The sequence below is a fragment of the Dermacentor albipictus genome, chromosome 1 (genome assembly GCF_038994185.2).
Source record: "Dermacentor albipictus isolate Rhodes 1998 colony chromosome 1, USDA_Dalb.pri_finalv2, whole genome shotgun sequence".
Lineage (NCBI taxonomy): Eukaryota > Metazoa > Arthropoda > Arachnida > Ixodida > Ixodidae > Dermacentor > Dermacentor albipictus.
In genome coordinates this window covers 286,037,069-286,059,708 of record NC_091821.1, presented here as the reverse complement: position 1 = coordinate 286,059,708, position 22,640 = coordinate 286,037,069, and the positions used below count along the sequence as shown (strand labels likewise).

General features: G+C 46.1%; 1 protein-coding gene across 14 annotated transcripts in view; it reads left to right on the top strand.

The window, feature by feature from the left end:
- The window catches only part of LOC139054433 (protein FAM184A-like), a 363,879-nt gene that overhangs the window by 107,687 nt on the left and 233,552 nt on the right, over window positions 1-22,640 (top strand). For all 14 annotated transcript variants that reach the window (XR_011511210.1, XR_011511212.1, XR_011511211.1 and 11 more), the window contains 2 exons: window positions 15,332-15,529; window positions 16,091-16,166. Coding sequence is in view for 11 of the 14 variants with exons in the window: in XM_070531388.1 (XP_070387489.1) it covers window positions 15,332-15,529; window positions 16,091-16,166 (274 nt within the window). In the remaining 3 variants the exon portion in view is untranslated. The remainder of the gene's footprint in view (window positions 1-15,331; window positions 15,530-16,090; window positions 16,167-22,640) is intronic.

The window sequence follows — 22,640 nt, the reverse complement described above, 5'->3', positions numbered from 1 at the left end:
GGAGAGAGCAGAGACGAGGCACACACCGTTGCAAGGCATAGGGAAGAGGGAGGAAGCGCTGTTTTACTTGGGCTGCAACTGCGTATGTTGCTACTGCGCGTGGTGGCGCGTCCGTATCATGAGAGTGATCTGCGTTGGGAGCATAATCTATGTACGTGTGTCGATGGCTCGTAGCTTTGTGCGTGCTCTGTGCTCTCGTCGCCCAGTCAGTGGAGGGAAACTCCCCGGTTTCGGTGGCACAGGTAATTGGCGCTATCTCTGTATTGGGCGAACCGGAAAATCCGTTTCCCTTGCATGGCCTCGTAGATCGTCCCGCGCACTCGCGCCGATCCAGGTGGCCGAACTCCTCTGCCCTTCCTCGTGACTCCCTCGCAAGTGGGTCACCTTCGACTGTCTCCGCGCGCACGCCGTGCGTCCCTGCCGGCCCGGCGCCAGCTCAGCCCGCTACGTGACGTTTCATGTTTCGCTATCTACTGTGATCGGGACGCGTGCGCTGCTGTGCGTTGACCGGCGTGGGTAGTTTCGTGGTCCTCGGTAGCTCTGTGCTTGTGCTCCGCGATGTTTAACCCGTTTCACGACTCGTACCGCTCGTGCATCGTGCAGTGGTACACAAAAACCTCAAAAACAAGCTCTGCACGGTTGTTCCGGGTGCCGATAGACAACAGGTGAGCGCTCAGACCCAAGGACATCAGAAGGCGCATGTACACGAACACACCCCTGTCCATGTGTGCGCTCCATGAGGCTCCGGACGTCGCTGCGCCTTCATTGTGCTACACTTGCCTCTTCCTGGTAGAGAAAGCTGACAAATAATGTTCCTCCTCATTGTCATCTGGTCTATGACTTGTGTTTTTCTGTGCCAAGTCTCATTCTGGAACTTCAGTAACTTGCCCAGCTTTCCATAGCGCCCTCAGTGCTTTTTCTGTGTCACGTAGTACAAACGTACTAACAGCTGAAAAATTACCGTTCATGTTTGTGTACTATCTAAGTAATCGCCGATGGGAAAATCGCGCGAACAACCCTCGTGTGTAGGCATGATACGCTTTCTTTCTCTTATGGAAAGCATGAGCATTGCAAGTGTCCTACATGCATATTTTTGCAATTCGTGCTTATTATACAAAGGCGTGCGCAGTAGGTACGACTTAGTGCCTTAAGTGACTTAATTTTACAGCTAAGCATTGCATTCAGGGCAAAAGAAAAGTCGTGTTGTTGGCTTATTTTACCTGGTCTTTGATTGAGGAATAGGCCTTTTTGCGAATGTTTTCTATGTGCTTCTGCAAAAGCCGACTACCTTCTATTCCCCCTTGCCACCTTTACTCAAGTTGTGGCTAATTGCAACATAATGTGATAATCTGTATTTCAGTTTTTAGTGCAATGTTATTTTTGTTCTGCCATGTCATTTTCCTTTTGTTCAGTAGTAATGAAGATGTCACGCATTTAATACACTTTCGTGCAGGTTTATAAGTAAGCAACATTTTTGGTATGGCTGTCAATCAAACAAGGTTAGCATTTTATTCTGTTTTTTTGGTATCTTGCGTGTCACTGTTTTTGCCATTGCCAGTGAGTTTTCCCTTTTTATAGTTGTGATGACTATGTCGTACATGTCGTCCAATTTTGTGCAATATCTTAGTGCATATATCAGAGGCTCGTCTATATTTCAGTCCTGAGGGCATTATATAAAAATGTTGTTTTTTTATGTGTGTGTACAATAAACGGCCTTCGTGTTTTCTAGCGCTTTTCTTTTTATTTCACCATCTGCGAACTTTTGCGTTTAGTACTCTTGTATATGTCATGCACCTTTCACTTCTGCTCATTTTGTGAGCGTTTGTCACCACGCTATCAGAAAAATCTTTGTTTTCGGAAACGAAGTCAATAAAGCGAGACCAAAGATCTGTTGTGTTGGAAGTAGAATTTTTGTATGTACCGGCACATGCCGGTATAAGTATCGGCAAGACTGTGGGCGTGCCATCACATAGCCCACGGCACACCACGCGCCAGCTCGCAAGCAATGCGAATGCATGGCGTAGCGCGCGCATTGCTTGCGAGCTGGCGCGTGGCGCGCGGTAACAAGCGCGCTATAAAAAAGAAGAAAAAACGCGCCACTTACGGGTAAAAACAAAAAAAAAAGTGAGCGGCGCGCGCGGCATGGGGGAAAGGGGTAAAGTGAGCGGAGCGGGTCGGCATAATAAAAACAAAAAAGGAAAGAAAAACGTTTGGGAAAGGAGGCGCTGCGCGGTTCCTATCCCTGTTACCATGACAACGTAAACAATCGTGTGCGCCGCCATTTTGCTTCTGCGTCGCCCATTGGTTATGGCCGTAACCATAGAGTTTCTCACTACATTGCCTCGAGGGAAATCTGTCGCTGCTGCGCTGTGGTATGCATGGGAATGCCGGTATATTGTGACTTCAGATTGGCATCGTTCTCGTAGAGACAGGACACCTTGAAGATGCGCTTGGCAAGTACCGTTCCGTCTGTCACAATGATTCATTTTCTACTAGAACAGCACGGAAAAAGCTGTTTTAGTTTTATTATTACGCGAAAACATGTTTTGTTTAACTATGAGAACTTGTTATTGTGTGTACGACTACATGTTACGTAAAAGGTATCAGCGGGCCGCTAAAGTTGGAAGACAGACGACAAGATTCGCACTCGCTTTGAAACAGTTGGTCGTCTGTTCTTGCTTTTCTTCGCTTGGTCATGCATCGTGGGTGAGTAAAGATGTAATATGCGTGAACGGAAACATTGTATGAAGATTTTACTTTGAGAACGCGTTATTTGCGTAGCCATATCCACGTTTTAGACGAAGCCTCTTACAACACCAGCCAACACAAGCCTCGCAGACACATAGAATATACTGGCTAGTGTGCCGTCCACGGCCTCTCGGGAGGCACCAAATGCAATGAATGCCGGCGGCTGCCACTGGGTTAGTTTGGATTTCGTGGCGAATGGACGTGCTTTTCGGGGCTCCGTGGCGACGACGAAATCATAAGTTTATGTGCATGCTTTGAGCTTGCTTCTGTTTTTATTTGCTGTTTTTTTGCATTTAAATAGTAATTGGGGGTTTTTCCGTTTCTTTCCTTTTTTTTATTACAGGTACAATGAGGAGTGGGAACTTACGCAAAGGGAGCCTGCACAATGTGGTCAAGAATTTTGGGCAGTAATCTATCGTGCAACATAACCTGCAGTATAGTAGATCAAAGCACTACTGCTCGTTTTTTCTTCTTTTTTTCCCCCTGGTACTTAGGAAAAGTAAGCTGAATGCTTAGCAAACTCAGGAAATATCGTGGGTATAGCTTAGGGTTTCAGGCGTGGTCACGATGGAAGAATACTTCCACCGTGGGCGTGTTTTATCGCCGGGTATCTCGTGGACAACTTTATTCACGGTGATAGAGAACGCGCGCTCGACTAAGCTGTTTTCGAACTGTTTTTCACAAACCGCAGCAGTTGGTGCCGGCCTTCTGTCCGTTCTCGTGATCATTCTTGCCCATTCTGCTGCCGCTTCGTATCAGATGGTAGAGTGAACAAGGATACACGCCCTTTGTTCGAGCGGTAACGGCTTCCACACAACGGCACAAAGCAGGTCCTCTCCTTGCACTGTCTCTATAGCTTCGGCATTTTTTCACCGCCGCCGCATAGTTCTCGCAATGACAGGCACACGAACATAACATCCAAGCACTCACTCTTTGACAACACCAAGCACAAACACGCAACGCTGTAATAACACTGAAAACGCAAACACAGAAACCGACGCAACAACTGCGAAACTGATATGCGAAGCAGACGATACGCGCAGTCATGCATGGATGGATGGATGTTATGAGCGTCCCCTTTGGAACGGGGCGGTGGGTTGCGCCACCAAGCTCTTGCTACTATACTGCCTAATATTCTACCTAGGTTAAACAATGAAAAAAGAAAAAACCCACTATGAACTACCACGCCCAAATTTTCTGATCCCCTATTGCTAACTGTGCTTTTGTACGTCTCCGTCTTTTGTCGTTTCCCTACTTTTCTTCCACCAATCCTCCAGTCGCCTCTTACTAATGTCTATTGCGGACATGTTTGCTTTACCACTGCTCCCTCTGAACCCAAGGGCTTCAAGGAGGCCAGTGGTGCCTAAATCGACCGCTGGGTAAACGTCTTCACATTCTAATAAAACATGCTCCGTAGTTTCCCTAGCTTTACCACAGCAAGCACATGCTTCTTCTTCCTTCTTATATCTCGCTTTATAGGTGCGTTTTCTAAGGCATCCTGATCTCGCTTCGAAAAGTAATGAGCTTCCCTTTGAGTTATCATAAATGGTTTCTTTCCTGATTTCGTTTTTTCCTCTTAAGTAGTTACTCATGGCAGGTTTCTTTTCCATTGCCGCCACCCATGAGATTAATTCAGCTTCTCTGACTTTCCGCTTGACCTTTGTCGTTGTGTTGTCCACCCTACAGGCCGCTAGAGGTCGCTGCCACCCGTGTGGCAGCGACCTCTGCCGGCCATCGTGGGCATTCATTGCAGGCGGCGCCACGCTCGTCCATTGAAAAGAGTTGTGCACGGCACACTAGCCAGTATATTCTAGGCACTATACATATACCAACGTTACTAGACAAGCTAGTCTAGTAACGTTGACATATACCAGGGGCGTAGCCACGGGGGGGGGGGGGGCTTATGGGGCTTCAGCCCCCCCCGAAATTTTTTCGTGCTGTCATGTGCCGCCGGCCAAAACAACTCCCGGCGCCAGAAATCATGCTCGATTTTGTCTAGAATGTCCTTAATTCACGCTCGAAAAGACATTTTAGCTCGAACATTGCTAAATCGGGCTGGATTTCGGGGCAACGCCCATGCATCGGGAGTCACATACCGTAACGCAAGGAGCCCCACCGGGCACAAAATTTCAAGGGCGTTTTGAAAGCGAGCGGGCTCGTCTGGGCATCTCGCGGAGGCCGCGGAATCTACGGAGCGCTTGGATTTCAATTCTGAAACGTTGTGGGTATAAAGTTCTCATAACATTTTGATGCGAAAGGTCCATTGACATTTTCAAAGTCGTGCTTTAGATTTTCAATTCCGGAACTTTGTGGGTTTAATGCTGTTGTAAACATTTGACGCCAAAGGTGCATCGACTTTTCTAAAGTCGTACATCGGGCCATACAACGAGACAAGCCAAATCAACACACTATCAGACAAGTTGACAAAGCAGGCAGCGAGGTCCGATGAGCAAAGCGTTGTGGTGGTTCATTTGTGCCCTCAGGTCACAGAAAAGAATATAAACATTTTTTTTCACCTGCGCCAAAGCATCCATGTCAAGACACTAAAGCCACCATTGTGAATAAGTTCTTATTTATTTTTCTACCTAGACTTTTGTTCGTGAGGATATATTGAGCCTCTTTCTCATTTCTTTTTCTTTTTTTTTTCTCGCAACCCGCGGTCTGCCGATCCAGCCAGAGCGCGTGCGTTTTTCTCGTGCTGCATCGATAACCGCGCGGCCCACTTGGATGCGCGTTTGTTCTTCTCTGGCCGACTGCATTTTCGCCTGGCAGAGTTTTGGACGCTTTCTGGCTAGCAGACGAGAAAAAGAAACAATGCATAGTCGCTCGCCGCCAGCACTGCGGGGACTCGATGAATTGCAACGCGTTCGCTTGAGCGCAACCTCTCCGGAAAATTTTGTCTCGCCGGTGTAGGATACTGAGCAGTACGCGTATGGTTTTCTGTGGACCAAGCGTCACACGTTTTTTTCGATATTCCTTCGGTAGCCACACTAGGTGCCCAAAGTAGGCATTCGATTGTAGCCAACATGCTTTCCTTTGCATTATACTATTTCACCGCCCTCCGCCCACACAAAAAAAGAAGACATTATTGCGGCGCAGCGAATTTTCGCATGGTGAAAGTTCGATTTTGTCACTTCTTTTGCGGAAAGTAATGGGCGACGGGACTCTTCAGTTGCCGAATACTATTCTATTATTGCGATAGCAGCTCTATGAAGACTCCAGGCACATTCCTGTCGTTGCCCTCATGTTCCGTATAAATAACGGCCAAGGGCGATAACATCGTGACCGCGCGCCGCATGCTCTATGTGCGAGTGAAAGCGTGCGGGGGGGGAGGGGAGGGGGTGAGCCGACGATGGTGGCTGAGTCTTGTGTGCGCAAGGGAGAAAAGTGGGGAGGAAGCGCGCCGCCTTTCGTCGCACGCGATACATTTTGGGAGTGGAGGGAGAGGGGGGGGGGTGCTGTGATCTGTGAATGTGTGGTTGCGCAACCTTTTTATTTGCCTTGTTGGACGCATTATATATAGTGACTTTTTCTTAGGTACGTAGATTTATTGGTGACTTATGCGTATATTTAAATATCTTGTTGCGAGGTTTTGTGCATATGCTCAGTGAACATTGTTTCCAGTGACAATTATCAAGCTGTATCTTCACATTTGTACATTCCATTGTATCTTCGCATTTCTTATGTACGAAGGCGAGTCAAATGAAAGTTAGACAACCCGCCGCGCGCAATAATGGTTCGGTTCATTATTTTCGAGGCATGCGCGTAGCACATTCGCATCTCATTTACAAGTGACATGCAGAGGTGAGGTCAAATGTTCTTTAATGCTCTCATACACGGGGTTGAATATGGTTGCGTGACATAATGGACACTTTAAAAGTTGAACAGCTTGGTGTCGTGAGGCTTTTGGCAAATGAAGATGTTTCCCAAAAAGAATTTATTCGCCGTATAGCTGCCGTATGCGTTGAACACTTGCGTGTCATTGGCCACTGTGAAGCATTGTAGCAAACTGTTCAAAGAAGCACATGAAAGTTACAAAGACGATACATGGCCGGGCCAAAGCCACCGTGCAATCACCCCCAACGCAATTGAAAAAGCCGTGGTTGCTCAGTGGCTATGGTGTTCGGCTGCTGAGCACGAGGTCGGGGGAATAGACACCCGGTCACGGCGGCTGCATTTCGATGGAGGCGAAATGTGAAAACACCCGTGTACTTAGATTTAAGTGCACGTCAAAGAACCCCAGATGAGGGTGACGACTTTTTGTCTGCAATTGTGACCGAGGATGACTCATGGCACGTGCCGCTGCTACTAGCCTGAAACACTACGGCAAAGCTTACAGTGGAAACATTTGAATTCACCACTCCCAAGGTAAACAAAGGCCGTCATTTATGCCGGAAAAGCGCTGACTTCTTTTTAGATCGTTAGGGGCCACTATTGATCGAATTTTCTAAACTTGGAGAGACTCTAAATCGTTTCAGATATTGTGAAAGATCGGATCGGCTGCGTGTCGCAATTAAGAACAAACGACGTGGAAAATTGAGCATTGGTGACATCTTGCTTCACGACATTGCCTGTTCCCACGTCGCTGATGTGGTTAATACAAAACTGGCAAAGTTCAAGTGGGAAATGCTGCAACATCCCTCATGCAGCCCAGACCTGTTGCCTTGCGTCTTCCACATTTGGTAAAATTTGAAGAAACTGCTCAAGGGAACCAGATTCGTGTCGGAAGATGACATGTAGTCATTTACAGATTTTCGAAGCAGCAACTCAAGGAGCTTTATGAGACGGGAATTACGCGACTTGTTAGTAGGACAAGTGTCTAAATACTCATGGTGACTACTTTTAAATAAAGTACCCCGTTTGTCATATATTCGCATTGGCTCACTTTCATTTGACTCGCCCTCGTATATGTTGCAAAACCCCTGCTTTTTATATGTGCTCTCTGTTGCGACTATAATTTCGGAGCAATTACTCTCAATGCACAACCGGTGACAGCTGCTCCTGCGCAATACATTCTAACAAAGGAAAGCGTCATTGAGATTTTCCCCTGGTCGCTGCATATGTACAAAAATGTAAACAGGTTGTTGCATGATATATATATATATATATATATATATATATATATATATATATATATATATATATATATATATATATATACTGATCCCTCGACTAATTTTATAAGGAGCAGGCCTAGCTGTGAAGTGAGCCCCCCCCGAACGAAATTTCTGGCTACGCCACTGACATATACCGTCATTCCCATGACGGCACGGTGCCCCCTTAAGAAACTCCCATAGACGGTGGTACCAGATAAACCTCTAGGTGTTACCGTGAGAAACTCTACGGCTGTAACTGAAGGGGACCTTGGCTCTAGCGTCAAAAGAGAGTCGGCTCGAAAACAGCCAATGGCAGGCATGCGGAGATTCACCCCCCTGGCCCAGTCACAGGGATGAATTTCCGCATGGCTGCCATTGGCTGTTTTCGAGCAGACGCTCTTTCGACGCTAGCGCCAAGGTCCCCTTCAGTTACGGCCATAACCAATGGGCGTTGCAGAAGCAAAATCGCGGCGCACATGATTGTTTCCGTTGGCATGGCAACAGGAAGAGCAACCACAGAACACCTATACAAATTTAGAGAAGGGAAACTGTACCTTCCACAGTGCTACGGAAATAAGCGTAGCGGTGGCGTCGTGAACTAAAGTATGTGACCACGGGTGGCGCTGTACAACAGGAAACGGGGTTTTGCACACGCTTTACTAGCTGTTCTGTGGCTTTACTGGGTTTCTGGCTTCTGCGCCTCGATCGTGCTCCCGCCAGTTTAGTTGCTATGTAGCAAACGTAGCGCCTATATTAAGTAGGCGCTACGTTTGCCACACAGCAACCAAACTGGCGGGAGCACGATCGAGGCGCAGAATGCATGTAGCGCTGAGTCATATCGAGTTAAGGCACACTCTGAACTGACTTTTAAGGGCATCCCGAGCTGTTTTTCGTTTATTACGCCGCCGTTACGCCGAGTTGTGCCGCCGCGCTCCAGCTTTTACATTTCGTGTAGGGCTACTGACAAAATGCGGTTTCCAGGTGGCACGATGGCCTCGACTGGAATAAACGCACACGACACCAAAGATTGAGTAAGCCTGAAAATATTTTATTTGCATTTTACAAGTACAACAAAAAGCACACGTCTACGCATCCACACAAACGCGGTTACATAGTCAAGAACATAGGCAAGAAATGGCTCATTAATAAGGGTAGCACAAACGCACCAGAAAGAAGACCTAAGCTACGAAACGTACGGTCGGCTGCTAAGTATAATAATTTCCCTGTCACCGCGTGTCACTTTTATACAGCACTACCAGGCCGGGTAGTTTGGCGGAAAGAATGCAACAGCTTACGGCCGTCAGCTGCCTCTGTCATAATTATCCTAATCTCCGCATCAACGTCGTGCAAGCCCGCATACAGGCATCTGTATCTGAACCATATATGTGCCAGCTTAATACATGTGTAGTGAAATTATGACAACCACTGCGTCTTATCAAACGTATTGGTTTTGCAAATGCGCATTACAGCTGACGGAACGACATACTGTAAGTGAAGCACAAGAGAACAAGGACAAAAGGAGGATACAACACTTGAAGAAATGAAGAATTAGTAGGCGTACAGCAAACAAGCGATGACGGAGAACACACAATGATCGGGTGTTCTGTGACATCGCTTTGCGTATTTACGGTGTTATGGAGATCAACGGCATAAAAACGTACCTTCAAGCGTACTCCCTCAACCTCCACCGCATTCATCATGATAATCAACGCCTAAACAAAATGAGGCACTATTTTTTGCCAAGAGTAGGCCTTTTTACAGCAAGTTTATGTAATGACTCGCAGACGAAACCAGCATGCTTTCGAAAAAGTTTTACCGCGTAGTATTCGAACGCCAACGGCCAGGAAACACATCGATGCCAATAGGCTGTCGGCTGTCGGTGGTTAATCAAGTACAAAAACCTTGACTAAAAAGCAGCTTCAACAATCAAATTTTAAAAAAATCAACTGCCTATTTGCCTGAGGTAACAAAACATCTTTAGACACCTCGATTGTTTATGTCAATGGTTTGTGTAAAGTAAAAAATTCACCATGTTTAGCGCCCCTAGCAGAGAAAGCACAAATTAAAGTATTCGACCAAATTACAGTAACTCCACTTGCGCGCTTACGCTGAAACGCGCCTCGATTGATTTTTCGCCCTCTGTGGCCATTTGTTGAACTTGAGAGTGTACGGGGCCTGGAGCAACCGCGCTGCACCTCCTCTCCCAGACGTTTTTTTTTTATTATTATGCTGACCCGCTCCGCCCCCTTTCCCCCATGCCGCGCGCGCCGCTTAGTTTTTTTTTTTTTTTTACCTGTACGCGGCGCGTTGGTTCTTTTATCGCGCGCGCGCGCTACGGGGCACCACGCGCCAGCTCGCAAGCAATGCGCGTGCTACGCCATGCATTGGCATTGCTTGCGAGCTGGCGCGTGGTGTGCCGTGGGCTATGCGATGGCACGCCCACAGTCTTGCCGATACTTATACCGGCATGTGCCGGTACATACAAAAATTCTACTTCCAACACAACAGATCTTTGGTCTCGCTTTATTGACTTCGTTTCCGAAAACAAAGATTTTTCTGATAGCGTGGTGACAAACGCTCACAAAATGAGCAGAAGTGAAAGGTGCATGACATATACAAGAGTACTAAACGCAAAAGTTCGCAGATGGTGAAATAAAAAGAAAAGCGCTAGAAAACACGAAGGCCGTTTATTGTACACACACATAAAAAAACAACATTTTTATATAATGCCCTCAGGACTGAAATATAGACGAGCCTCTGATATATGCACTAAGATATTGCACAAAATTGGACGACATGTACGACATAGTCATCACAACTATAAAAAGGGAAAACTCACTGGCAATGGCAAAAACAGTGACACGCAAGATACCAAAAAATAGAATAAAATGCTAACCTTGTTTGATTGACAGCCATACCAAAAAAGTTGCTTACTTATAAACCTGCACGAAAGTGTATTAAATGCGTGACATCTCTATTACTACTGAACAAAAGGAAATTGACATGGCAGAACAAAAATAACATTGCACTAAAAACTGAAATACAGATTATCACATTATTTTGCAATTAGCCACAACTTGAGTAAAGGTGGCAAGGGGGAATAGAAGGTAGTCGGCTTTTGCAGAAGCACGTAGAAAACATTCGCAAAAAGGCCTATTCCTCAATCAAAGACCAGGTAAAATAAGCCAACAACACTACTTTTCTTTTGCCCTGAATGCAATGCTTAGCTGTAAAATTAAGTCACTTAAGGCACTAAGTCGTACCTACTGCGCACTCCTTTGTATAATAAGCACGAATTGCAAAAATATGCATGTAGGACACTTGCAATGCTCATGCTTTCCATAAGAGAAAGAAAGCGTATCATGCCTACACACGAGGGTTGTTCGCGCGATTTTCCCATCGGCGATTACTTAGATAGTACACAAACAAGAACGGTAATTTTTCAGCTGTTAGTACGTTTGTACTACGTGACACAGAAAAAGCACTGAGGGCGCTATGGAAAGCTGGGCAAGTTACTGAAGTTCCAGATTGAGACTTGGCACAGAAAAACACACGTCATAGACCATGTGGCAATAAGGAGGAACATATATTTGTCAGCTTTTCCTACTAGGAAGAGGCAAGTGTAGCACAATCAAGGCGCAACGACGTCCGGAGCCTCATGGAGCCCGCACTTGGACAGGACTGTGTTCGTGTGCGTACGCCTTCTGATGTCCTTGGGTCTGCGCGCTCACCTGTTGTCTTTAGTTACCGTGAACAACCTTGCAGGGCTTGTTTATGAGGTATTAGTGCACCACTGCATGATGCACGAGTGGTATGAGCCGTGAAACGGGTGAAACATCGCGGAGCACAAGCACGAAGCTACCGAGGACCACGAAACTGATGAAACTACCCACGCCGGTCAACGCACAGCAGCGCACGCGTCCCGATAACAGCAGATAACCAAACATGAAACGTCATTAAGCTGGCACCGGGGCGGTGGGACCGCACGGCGCGCGCGCGGAGACAGTCGAAGTTGAGGGAGTTGCGAGGGAGTTACGTGGGAGGGCGAGGGGAGTGCTCGGCCACCTGGATCGGCGCGCGTGCGCGCGACGATCTACGAGGCCATGCAAGGGAAACGGATTTTCGGCTTCGCCCTCCTAATAGATGGCGCCAATTACCTCTGCCATTGAAACCGGGGAGTATCCCACCGCAGGCCCAGTTCCAGGTGAAGCAATAGACAGCACGAAGGTCACTTCGCTCGCTGCTAAGGCTGCGCTTGCTCACGCCAGCGTTTCGACAGCGAGCGTCCGCGGTGTTTGAGTTTGATGTGTTCATGTTTGCTAGGCGGGCTGACATCATGCTTGTTAATTTAGTTATCAAGTGAATGTTTACAAGTTCATAAGGCCGAAAAAGGTGCTATCCTTACTTTGTTGGCTAACTGTTAATTGGTATCGCAATCGATGCTTCACTTTTCTGGCGAAACTGCTGCTTTTCTTTTTAGTTGTGTCAGTGCCATGCCACTGGCTCGTAGCCACCGTACTGTGCTACGTACGCCAATGCTAGCGGCGTCTTTCATGAAAATTTTGATGGCACTTTAGTGTTGTTGTCGAAGTTTCGCTTGTGTGTTGCTTTGTTACAAAGTCTGAAGAATGCAAAAATGCGATCGCCTTGCGTCTAATGGCATTCACACATCAGCGATTTGAAGGATCTCGTGGATGTAAGTTTGATAAGTTCGACGTTTGTGAAGCAAAGCGTGGATGGAACTGCTTCCGGGCGACTTGTGCATAAGGCGGCTATTTTGTGTACGTGATTGTTGCTCGTTTTCACCAAAATCCATTTTTAGCACTACGTTACATGCGTGAACGGTAATACGTTCGCGGTCAAGGTAAAACTCCACAGCGGCGTTTGCGCCATCATGCAGAGGCTTCTTATTGACGTTCTTGTAATGAGATGGCGATCCGCTAGCTGGACGGCAGGTAGGGTATCGACTCCCATCAATCCCAAAAGCGGCAAGAAAAACCCGCTGACAGCGCAGCCTATAAAGGACTTTCATGTTCAGTAGCTAAATGAATTCCAATAAATTGGTTCGGAACGAAAATATTTCAATTTGAGCAAGAAAGACAAAAATTTCGATACTGACAGTCATTTCATCAAATGATACAAAGTTGTTCGGAGTCAAGAGATTTCCAAGCAAACAATTTTCTTCTTACGTGTTTGATGCTACATTACATACGACCGCGAATCTGTGAGCCCTTGCCCCTATTTTTTTAGCCAAATTACGCCTGTAATTGTGAAGTCAAGATATCCACTCCCAGCGCTGGACCTTTCGTGGCGTGGCCTTATCTGTTGGGCACGGCGCTGCTGTCAATTGTTGAGGATGGTGGTTGTGATTTACACGTCAACGGCCTGACGAGCAATGAAGTGCGATTCATTTTCTATGGAGTAAGTAACGAACGCCCACCAAAATCCTCGAGGAAATGCAATGCACGTATGGGGAAAGGTGTCTCGCTTTGAGAAGTGTGAGGTGGTGGTGTTGTGAGTTCGCAAAAGGCCATGAAGACTTGCATGACAATGAGCGCTCGGGGAGGCCGCGTGCGTACGAATTCTACCACGGGGGCACCTCTAGTTTAGTGCTGCCATGGGACAAATGCCTCAACCGGTGTAAGGACTATGTGGAAAAGTAGTGTAAGGTACGTAAATTAATACGTATCTTTTTTAATCGGCTGCATGTACCTGTGTGGCTAATAAAAACAGGGGCAAATACTTTCTGATTCGCCCAGGTTGATCTGTAATAACACATTTGCCAATATATCGAAGTAACTTAAGATACAAATGGAAAAAAACGTAGCGTATACAATATTTGCAGTAGTAGCCTGCATCTCAAATACTTGTTGCCCGAATATCTTGTATCATGATACAATCGCAAAGCACCTTTAACCATCGCTGGTGATAAGAAAAGGAACGGTTCGCGATGCCGGGATGGTGAGGCGCCGGGCTGCTCATCCGGCTGGCACACAATGGGCGCAAGTGGCGATCTGTGCAGACATCCAGCAGGTAGATCGAGCGGGCAGAGGACCTATAGTAGCACGTCCACCACTTATAACGTCACGACGGTTGAAACTATATTTATTTAACCCGCTGACTCGGCGAACACTCAGCGCTCAGTGATCAGGAACACACACGGAGGACGATGATGAAACCCAAAGGTATGAGGATCATGACACACAGGTGTTGAAGAAGCGCATAATAAATCTCTACAATTTGTGTATATACATGTACCCAGAATCTCTGGAAATGCACAGGCGGCCAGGGCGGAGCTAGCGCAGTGTGCGTCTCTAGAGCGGTGCGGGAGCAATCGTATGGCAATTTGTGCAAAACAACACTTGCGACATGCGGAAGTGCAACCTCAAATATCTAGCAAGAGGCGCCCGGTCTTTCATGCAAAGCAGCTTCTCAAGAGGCGCAATGATATCATGGCATATTGTGCAGTTCTGCGCATTTTCTTTCGTGGCACAAAACTTGTAATTTAATTTGGTGGAAGTCATGTATGATAACTGTCCAAACCGCGGTTTCTTTCTTTGTACTGGTTTCCTTTTTTGAGCTATCCTACCGGATCGACCCATAAAAAGGACCAGATAAATAATCACAATACTGTCTTGACTCGGACAAGAAGGCTTCACATTAAAACAAGCAAGCAAAAATAAGAACGATCGTGTTCTACACTGTCGCAGTAAATGAGTTGAGAGCCGAAGCAATCCCTGAATTCTGCTCTCGTTTCGTCTGTTCTCTTGAATCAACTCAGTTGGACTGATTAATCAGTACGCTTGTTTACGGCCAATATGCCATGAGCTTAGAGCATATTTGAATCAGCTGTCTGTAGCCCTCACTCGCATAGCATCTTTTTTCCTCTTTTGAAAGGAAGCCTGCGAAAAGGCTGAACTGGCCAGTTGCCTGCGCGCCAAATCTCGTTACGAGCAAACAGAGTGATCCGTGTCTCGTACAGAATGGAGCGATAATGCCCAGCTGGCAGAATAGTTGTGCACCGACGAGTGCCGCCCGGGCACGCATCAACGCGTCATTTAACGCGCACTAGGAGCGCCGCCCACTGAGACCTTTGATCTACAAAGAAGATGTCGTGACAGAAAAAGAGTTGGCCAAGGACGCTCATTGCTAATCGCCGTTCGCGTTCCACTCGGTTCTCGTATAACATGGCCGATACTCGACGTATGTGTTATCCACGAACCAGTGAACAATACCTGCGTTTCTTTCTAATCGTTTCTTTCTAAATTGTTTCTAGGCGTTCTTTGTTCTAGCTCAATTTGTTCGTGATTCTCCCATGTAGGTAAGTAACATGCTGAATGCATGCGCAAGTGTGTGTTTGAGAAAACTGGACCAAAATATTTTTACGAGACGAGAAGTAACCATCTGATGCTCCATCTACTATTGTAGTAAAGCATCCGCTTACAAGGCAAATTCTGTTCGATGAGACATGAAAGACGCTGACGCAGGCTCGCTGAGGAGAATCAACGCATGCGCGTCCACTTCGAGTGCCAGTTGACGCAGCTGCGCTCGTTCTACGAGGAGAAGCTGCACAGCAGCCGCCGGCTGCAGCTCGGCAATGACGCCTCGCTCGTGGAGGAGAAGCACGCCTCGAAGGTGGACGCGCTCCTACTTCAGCTGGCGCACAGCGAACAGCAGCTGGACAGGTAAGCAGGTCAAAACATGGATTCAGTCCCTTGCTTATGACAGCGACAGTTTGCTTCATTTCATTCAACTGGTGGATGTAAGCTTTTATAAGGCGAGTTCTATAAGATGCTGCCTCATCTTTTCATTTTCTATTCATGTTCGCAATCGAGAGATCTGAATGGGTATCGAACAGAGAGGAATGCAGCTGTGCTTCGAAGCGGATTTAATGTGATTTGTCCATATCCATCGTACGGGCTTGCTTTGAAGAAGACCAGTGCGATAGCCGCCGTCGACACAGCAACCTGTGCCGCATTGCCTCGAAGCGCAGCAACACTCGTACCTTGGTACTCGCATTTAGGCATGCAGGAAATTTAAACTCTGTAAATTAAACAACAGAACCGTTCTCTATCTCCAACGTAATTATTCAGCATTGCACTCGCAGTTGAAAAAGAGTCGGAAAGCACGTATGTGAGCATGCTTGTTCTCAAAACCGGAGCGTCTATTGCCAGCTAAGTGATGAAGGCAGCGCATCCATTGCCTTTGGCACTGATGTTCACTTTCGGACCATATTTCGTGCTCAGGTACTGCAAGGAGGCAAAGGCTCTGTCTGATGAGCTGGAGAAGCGAGAGAAGCACCTAAAGATGATGGACGACCAGGCGAGTTGACCACAAAGCCTATTTTGTCACTCACGTTCTTCTTTTGTTAGCCACTATCGCCTCTTTATAGTTTCAATTCAAGCGTATTAATACGTCTTAAATATCGTCTGTGCAGTTAAAAATAAGTAGGGTAATGTAATCAGCGACTTCGTTGATATAGTAAATACAGCAGAAGAATTTTATGCTAACCTGTACAGTACCCAAAGCAACCACACAACAGTCATTGGAAGTAGCGATGAAAAGGATACCGAGGCTCCCTATTACTGGCGATGAAGTTAGAAGAACCTTGCAAGACGTGCCCCGGGGCAAAGCAGCAGGAGGAGATGGAATAATTATTTCATCTTCCCCTGCTGCTTTTGCCCGGCACTTCACCATCTCAGCCCAATAATAATACTTCAGCCATCTTTGTATAAATCTACCGTTAACGTTGGATTTCTACAAAGCTTTCGTTGCCTTGTCTTTTGACATTTTCACGGCAGCTGCTGTGGCTGCCTTCCACGCCGCATCGGCTCAGAGCGTGCACAGACCACGGCCCTACGTCATGAAAATGTGGTGCCGCTGTTGTCGAAAGCTACCTTCACTGGATCGGCACTTTGCTGCCCATCCAGCGAAGCGGCTGCTGCTTGGTTTTGGCTGCGTGCGTGTGCACTTCACTCTCTTGAGGTCGCCTCACATTCAGCGTTTTACCGGCATTTTCTGGCGTTGCTTCTCTCGGTGTCGTCTCATGAACGCCGCTACATGGAGCATCCAGCCACACTAACGATGCGCGGACCAACGCTGATTGGTCGGTGCTCATCGAGCCGCTTCAGGCGGTGGTGGCGGCGAGATCTTGTATTTCTTGAGCGCGCCACCCACAGCTTCGACGCCGACTAACGTCGGGTGACGAAACGCTAGGAAAACAATGTGGGATGGCCTTTACAGTGAAGAAAACGCAGTGCACCGACCAGCTACGCCGCGGTGGGTTGCACCGAAAAGCGCAGGAAAGCAGGCGTTATAGGTTCCCTGTTGACGAAAATCACTGCAAGAAATGGACCACATCTGTCTCACCGGTTCAGTGCCCAACACTTCGTCACAGGTAAGCCTGTGTGTTGTTTTGCGATTGGTGAGTAGCGTTTTATACAAAAAATATGTTTAGCCATGTTATTAGCTGGTCCGTGCAATGTCTATTACCACTGTGTGACACATAAGGCTTGCGCGTAGACGCAGTGAACAGGTGTACCTCGGAGCATGTAGGTTAGTTGTGTAAATAGCTTAGTATACAGGCATATAAAAGAGGATGCTTAGTACTGCTTACTGAACTGTGGAAGACATCTACGCGTTTGAACAATTTCGCAACTCTCCGCGCGCGACCTAGAGATGTGCCGATCTGAGAAACCAGGCAAGTGCGAATAAAAGAGCAATTCTCGCAGTGCAGTTTTACGCTTGTGCGTGCGGCTGCAATAACACATGTATGTGCTGCGGACACGGCTGTATGCAAGCCTGTGAGATTCCGCGGACAGAATGACACGCGCATGGAACTTGGGCGCACCGAGACAGCCGCAACTCGCGGTACGCTAGTCTGACAGCCCTTAAAAGCCGTGTACACGCTATGTAATTACTTACAGGATTATCATGACTGTATTTACATCCTGCATTTTTAAAGATAATATTGCGCAAGTGTTGACCGCACACCGCATCAGCAGCCTTGTATCAGCGGGACGGCGACAGTAGGCGCGCGCGCGCACGGCGATTTCCATTACGAATGAATCCTGCAGTGCTGTTGAGTGTCCCTCGCCGAAGCAAGTTCGCTGACATGCAGTGCCGTCGACGCCAGTGCGAAATTATGAAAATTGCGAGGGTACATATAGAAAAAAACGCATCCCCAGTGGCGTACTTAGCGTTCGCGTGAAGACCAGCCCGACACATTTATGCTTGAGCACGGTACAAAGACCCATTCACACCACGGTTTTTTTTTCCGCACACGTTTTTATATCGTACTGCGTGACAGAGTGGCATTGCCAGATGTAGTGAAGTCCATACAAATTAATCGTGTTATTTTTGTGTGGTTCATGTGTACGAACACACTGAACTACGTTCATATTATTGCAGCACTGAATTTCGCTTGAAGCTCAATAAAATAGCCAGGCACGTTAAAAGGAAAAAGTGGCATGACAAAGGCTTTTTTGTTTTACCTACTTGTCTCTATTTTTTGAGCTTCAAAGAAAATTCAGTATGCACGTCGACCAACTACACTGTATCGCCCACTTGCTCAATGTTGTAGTCGCAGTCATAGTACACACTAATGTTGCAGTCGCCATAGCCATTCTGTGAGCGCCGAGGTAGTGTCAGAACAGTGCTGGCCGAATTTTGTGCTTGCATGGGATGATTTTAAGGGGAAAATCAACAACAGAGAACGTGACTGCGCTTACGGTGTGCAAATTTTGTCTGTTTCAACTTGTCGTAGTGCATGATCGCCGCTTTGTATTCACAGGAAAACCATGAGACCGATGGCGTCACCCAGATTAGGTGCCAACCTTGCTGGCGCTTAAAAAAGACAAGAAAAATGTGGCCGCAGCTCGACTCCAGCGCGCAGCATCCCGATCCCTTGCTAGTGAAGTGGAACCAATGGACACTTGTGAGTTATTTACAGGCTTGTACGTTATCAACCTGACTGTTTTCACTTTCAATGATTGGCTAGTAAGCTCAAGCTACATGCTAACAGGTAATTTTATCTTTCTTCCCAGTACCACAATTAGAAGTGTCAGACCGGTATTACAGTGACGTCGATGAGAGTTCTCAAATCAATGACAATCATGGTGGTGAGGTGCTTGACGCTAGGACAAGGTGCTCAGAGTTGGTCATAATGGCATGTCTATTTTCTGTTTTTCTATATACATTTCAGATTCCTTTACACCGCCACTGGAACTGCCAGTTTGAGATTCTCATGTTAACGCTGAAGGTAGCACTAAGGTAGCGCTGAGCACCTAGTGCTCCATTTCGTTTAACCAGAAACTTTCTTTGCAGGCTTCTGAGACACGCAAACACTGGGGTGGGACACAGATGTGCCTTCTGATGTTGCAGCATGTCAAAAAGATTGTCCTTTAGTAGCAGTGCCTTGCTATGTTTGCAGTAAGTACAGATAGCTGCACATTTGTGCAAGTTTTTTTTTTGTTTCAAGTGATCACTCTTATCTAGACATTCTTCCTTTAGAGTCGAAGTATCAAGAGCTTGAGAAGAGAGTTGGTGCTCTGGAGAAGCAAAATGAAAAATTGACGGAAGACAACATCCTCATGAAAAGCCTGCACTACTGTGAAGAATGAGTGAACAGAAGTGCAAAATGCAAACAAGGAACACTTCTCTGCAGAATGCGTCGCTGAACAGTGTGTCAGCATCAACACCGGGCTCAAAGCCATTGCGCTGGTGTTCTTTGTTTAACTGTACGAGAATGCACCTACGTACATTCCTAACGCGTGTACTCTAGGCGATGTTGCACTGACTGTACTTATGAAACTCTTTCTCTTCTGAACATTCAGTTGTGTCACCGGTTCTGCCTGTCAGAAAGTACGCTAGGTAGGATAATGACTGAGAACATACGTGTGATCTTTTCTGAGTTAAGGCGTTTTATTACCTCGCCATCCCAAGAGGATGCATAGAGAACAATGCCAACGACTGTACGCAGGAGTACTCAAACTGCATAGCCATAATTGACTGCACAGAGATACGACTTCAAAGACCGTTAGCGTTTCCATCAAGGTCTAGGACTGACGCTCAGTACAAAAGCTCGAACACAATCAAGTTCTTAGTTGGTAATACACCATGCGGAGCTGTCAGCTTCTTAAGTAAATGTTGATGAGGGCGTGCATCTGATAAAGAAATAATTTCAGTCAGATTTGCTTGAGAAACTTCAAAATGGTGGCATAGTTTTTGGATGTGTAAGGCCTTTTAATCAAAAAGGAATTGGTCGTCGAATTGTAGTGCCAGCACTAAGAACAGGCAAGAAACAACTGTTGGCCAAAGAGGTGGAAGACACACGTCACATCTCAAAAGTCCGAATGTATGTAGAGCGCGCTATTGGCCGCATGAAAACGTTTCACGCCTCCGCAGTCGAATTCCCTTCAATATGCTGTGGTCCGCCACGAACCTTACTACGATTGGTTCTGCACTCACGAACATGAAACCTCGACTAACTTAAATTGTGTTGCCCAAACCAAATTCAGTTGAGGAGGCTACACTAGCTCCTCATTGGGGATACCAAAAATGCTGAAAAAGTGTTGCAATTGGGTTCTTTTTTGCTGCATGAGTACGAGTAAATGTGTTGAGCTGTGTTGGCGAAAATTGACCTCAATTTCTGTACAGATGACCTTTGTATATGCCGTTCAGCCGCTCAGTGCGTAAATAAATTATATGACCCATTATATAAGTGTTTTCAGTTAATCGGGGTATAATTCACAAACATAATTTGATGGAAAGCTATGTGTCTATACTAGTACCCCATTTGTAATGTGCATTAGTGCAAATTCACTATTGCATTCCTAATGTTGTAGAACTCAATATATTGGTAGAAAATTTCATATGAATAATGGGGGTTTTACATGCCGAAACCACAATCTGATTCACACAACGTAGTGCAAGGCTCATGATTAACTTTGACCACCTGGGGGCTATTTAAGGTGTACCCAATGCATGATACACTAGTGGTTTTGCAAAAGCTGTTTGTAATGGTTCGTGCTCTGCTAAAGAAACTGTATGTACATGCCATGTTGAATTACAACATGAACATACAGGTAAAATTAAATTTATTAGCACTTAATGCGAAAATCTAAACATTACAGATTAGGGGTGTGCGAATAGCGAATTCTAAACCAAATCAGATAGTGATAACACCGAATCGGATACGAATTGACTGATATTCGAATAGTTTTCGAATAGTAAGGCAACAATTTTCAATACTGCCCTACAATTCTATAACGTTTTATTTGAAACAAATATTCGCGAACAAAGGAACAGTAGGACTTCGTTTTACCAACAAAATATACCACAGTTATGTGAACTCAAGTAAGCTCGCATACAGCAGCGACTAGAGCGTTCAAGGTACATTGCAACTGTAGGTTGAAATACAGCAGTGACTGCGGTATTCAAGGTGGTATTTTGTGATAGAAACATAAGAAGTAAACAAAATGAGACATACAAATTAAATAATGTTGAAACGCACAGTAAACATACGGCTAAATATGTAATAAGCAGATAAAGCGGTTATCACAGCATGGTCACTTTGTTTAGCGTAAAACAACGGACACAAGAGAGACGACAGGACAAGGCGCTTGTCCTGTCATCTCCCTCGTGTCCTTTGATTTGTGCTAAACGAAGTAAATATGGATTCGCGCCAACTAGCCCACCAACGCATTGTGCACAGCATGGTCCTTAGCACCAATAGCAGGTAAACATCAGTGTTGAATACGGTATCTGAAAGAACAATTTACACAAACACAGCACTTGCATCTGTTGTTATTCATGTAAATGGTAGAAAAATCGCACTTCTGAAGCTGAATGCAGCCATAGTCTCCACCTTCAGTTATGACAAGATGCAGATAGCAACTGACTGATGCACCGCAGCTGCAGCATAATAAAAACACGCCTAACACAGTAAGAGAAACACATAAATAAAATTACAGGAAACAACGCGAAGGTGCCTATTTTCATTGAAGCTGCAAAACTAAATTTAAGTACGCCACCTGTTTAATGATAACTGTTATCTCGTGAGATCAGTATCATGGGCAAGTTGGTAATTTATCACAAACAACATGAGTAAATTCTAAAAACTTTTCCGTGCTAAACTTCATCATCATCATCATCATCAGCCTGGTTGCACCCACTGCAGGGCAAAGGCCTCTCCCATACTTCTCCAACTACCCCGGTGAGGTACTAATTGTGGCCATGTTGTCCCTGCAAACTTCTTAATCTCATCCGCCCACCTAACTTTATGCCGCCCCCTGCTACGCTTCCCTTCCCTTGAATTCAGTCCTTAACCCTTAATGACCATCGGTTATCTTCCCTCCTCATTACATGTCCCGCCCATGCCCATTTCTTTTTCGTGATTTCAAATAAGATATCATTAATTCGCGTTTGTTCCCTCACCCAATCTGCTCTTTTCTCATCCCTTAACGTTACACGCATCATTCTTCTTTCCATAGCTCTTTGCGTCGTCATCAATTTAAGTAGAACCCTTTTCGTAAGCCTCCAGGTTTCTGCCCCGTAGGTGAGTACTGGTAAGACACAGCTATCATACACTTTTCTCTTGAGGGATAATGGCGACCTGCTGTCCATGATCTCACAATGCCTGCCAAATGCACCCTAGCCCATTCTTACTCTTCTGATTATTTCCGTCTCATGATCTGGATCCGCGGTCACTACCTGCCCCAAGTAGATGTATTCCCTTACCACTTCCAGTGCCTCGCTACCTATTGTAAATTGCTCTTCTCTTCCGAGACTGTTAAA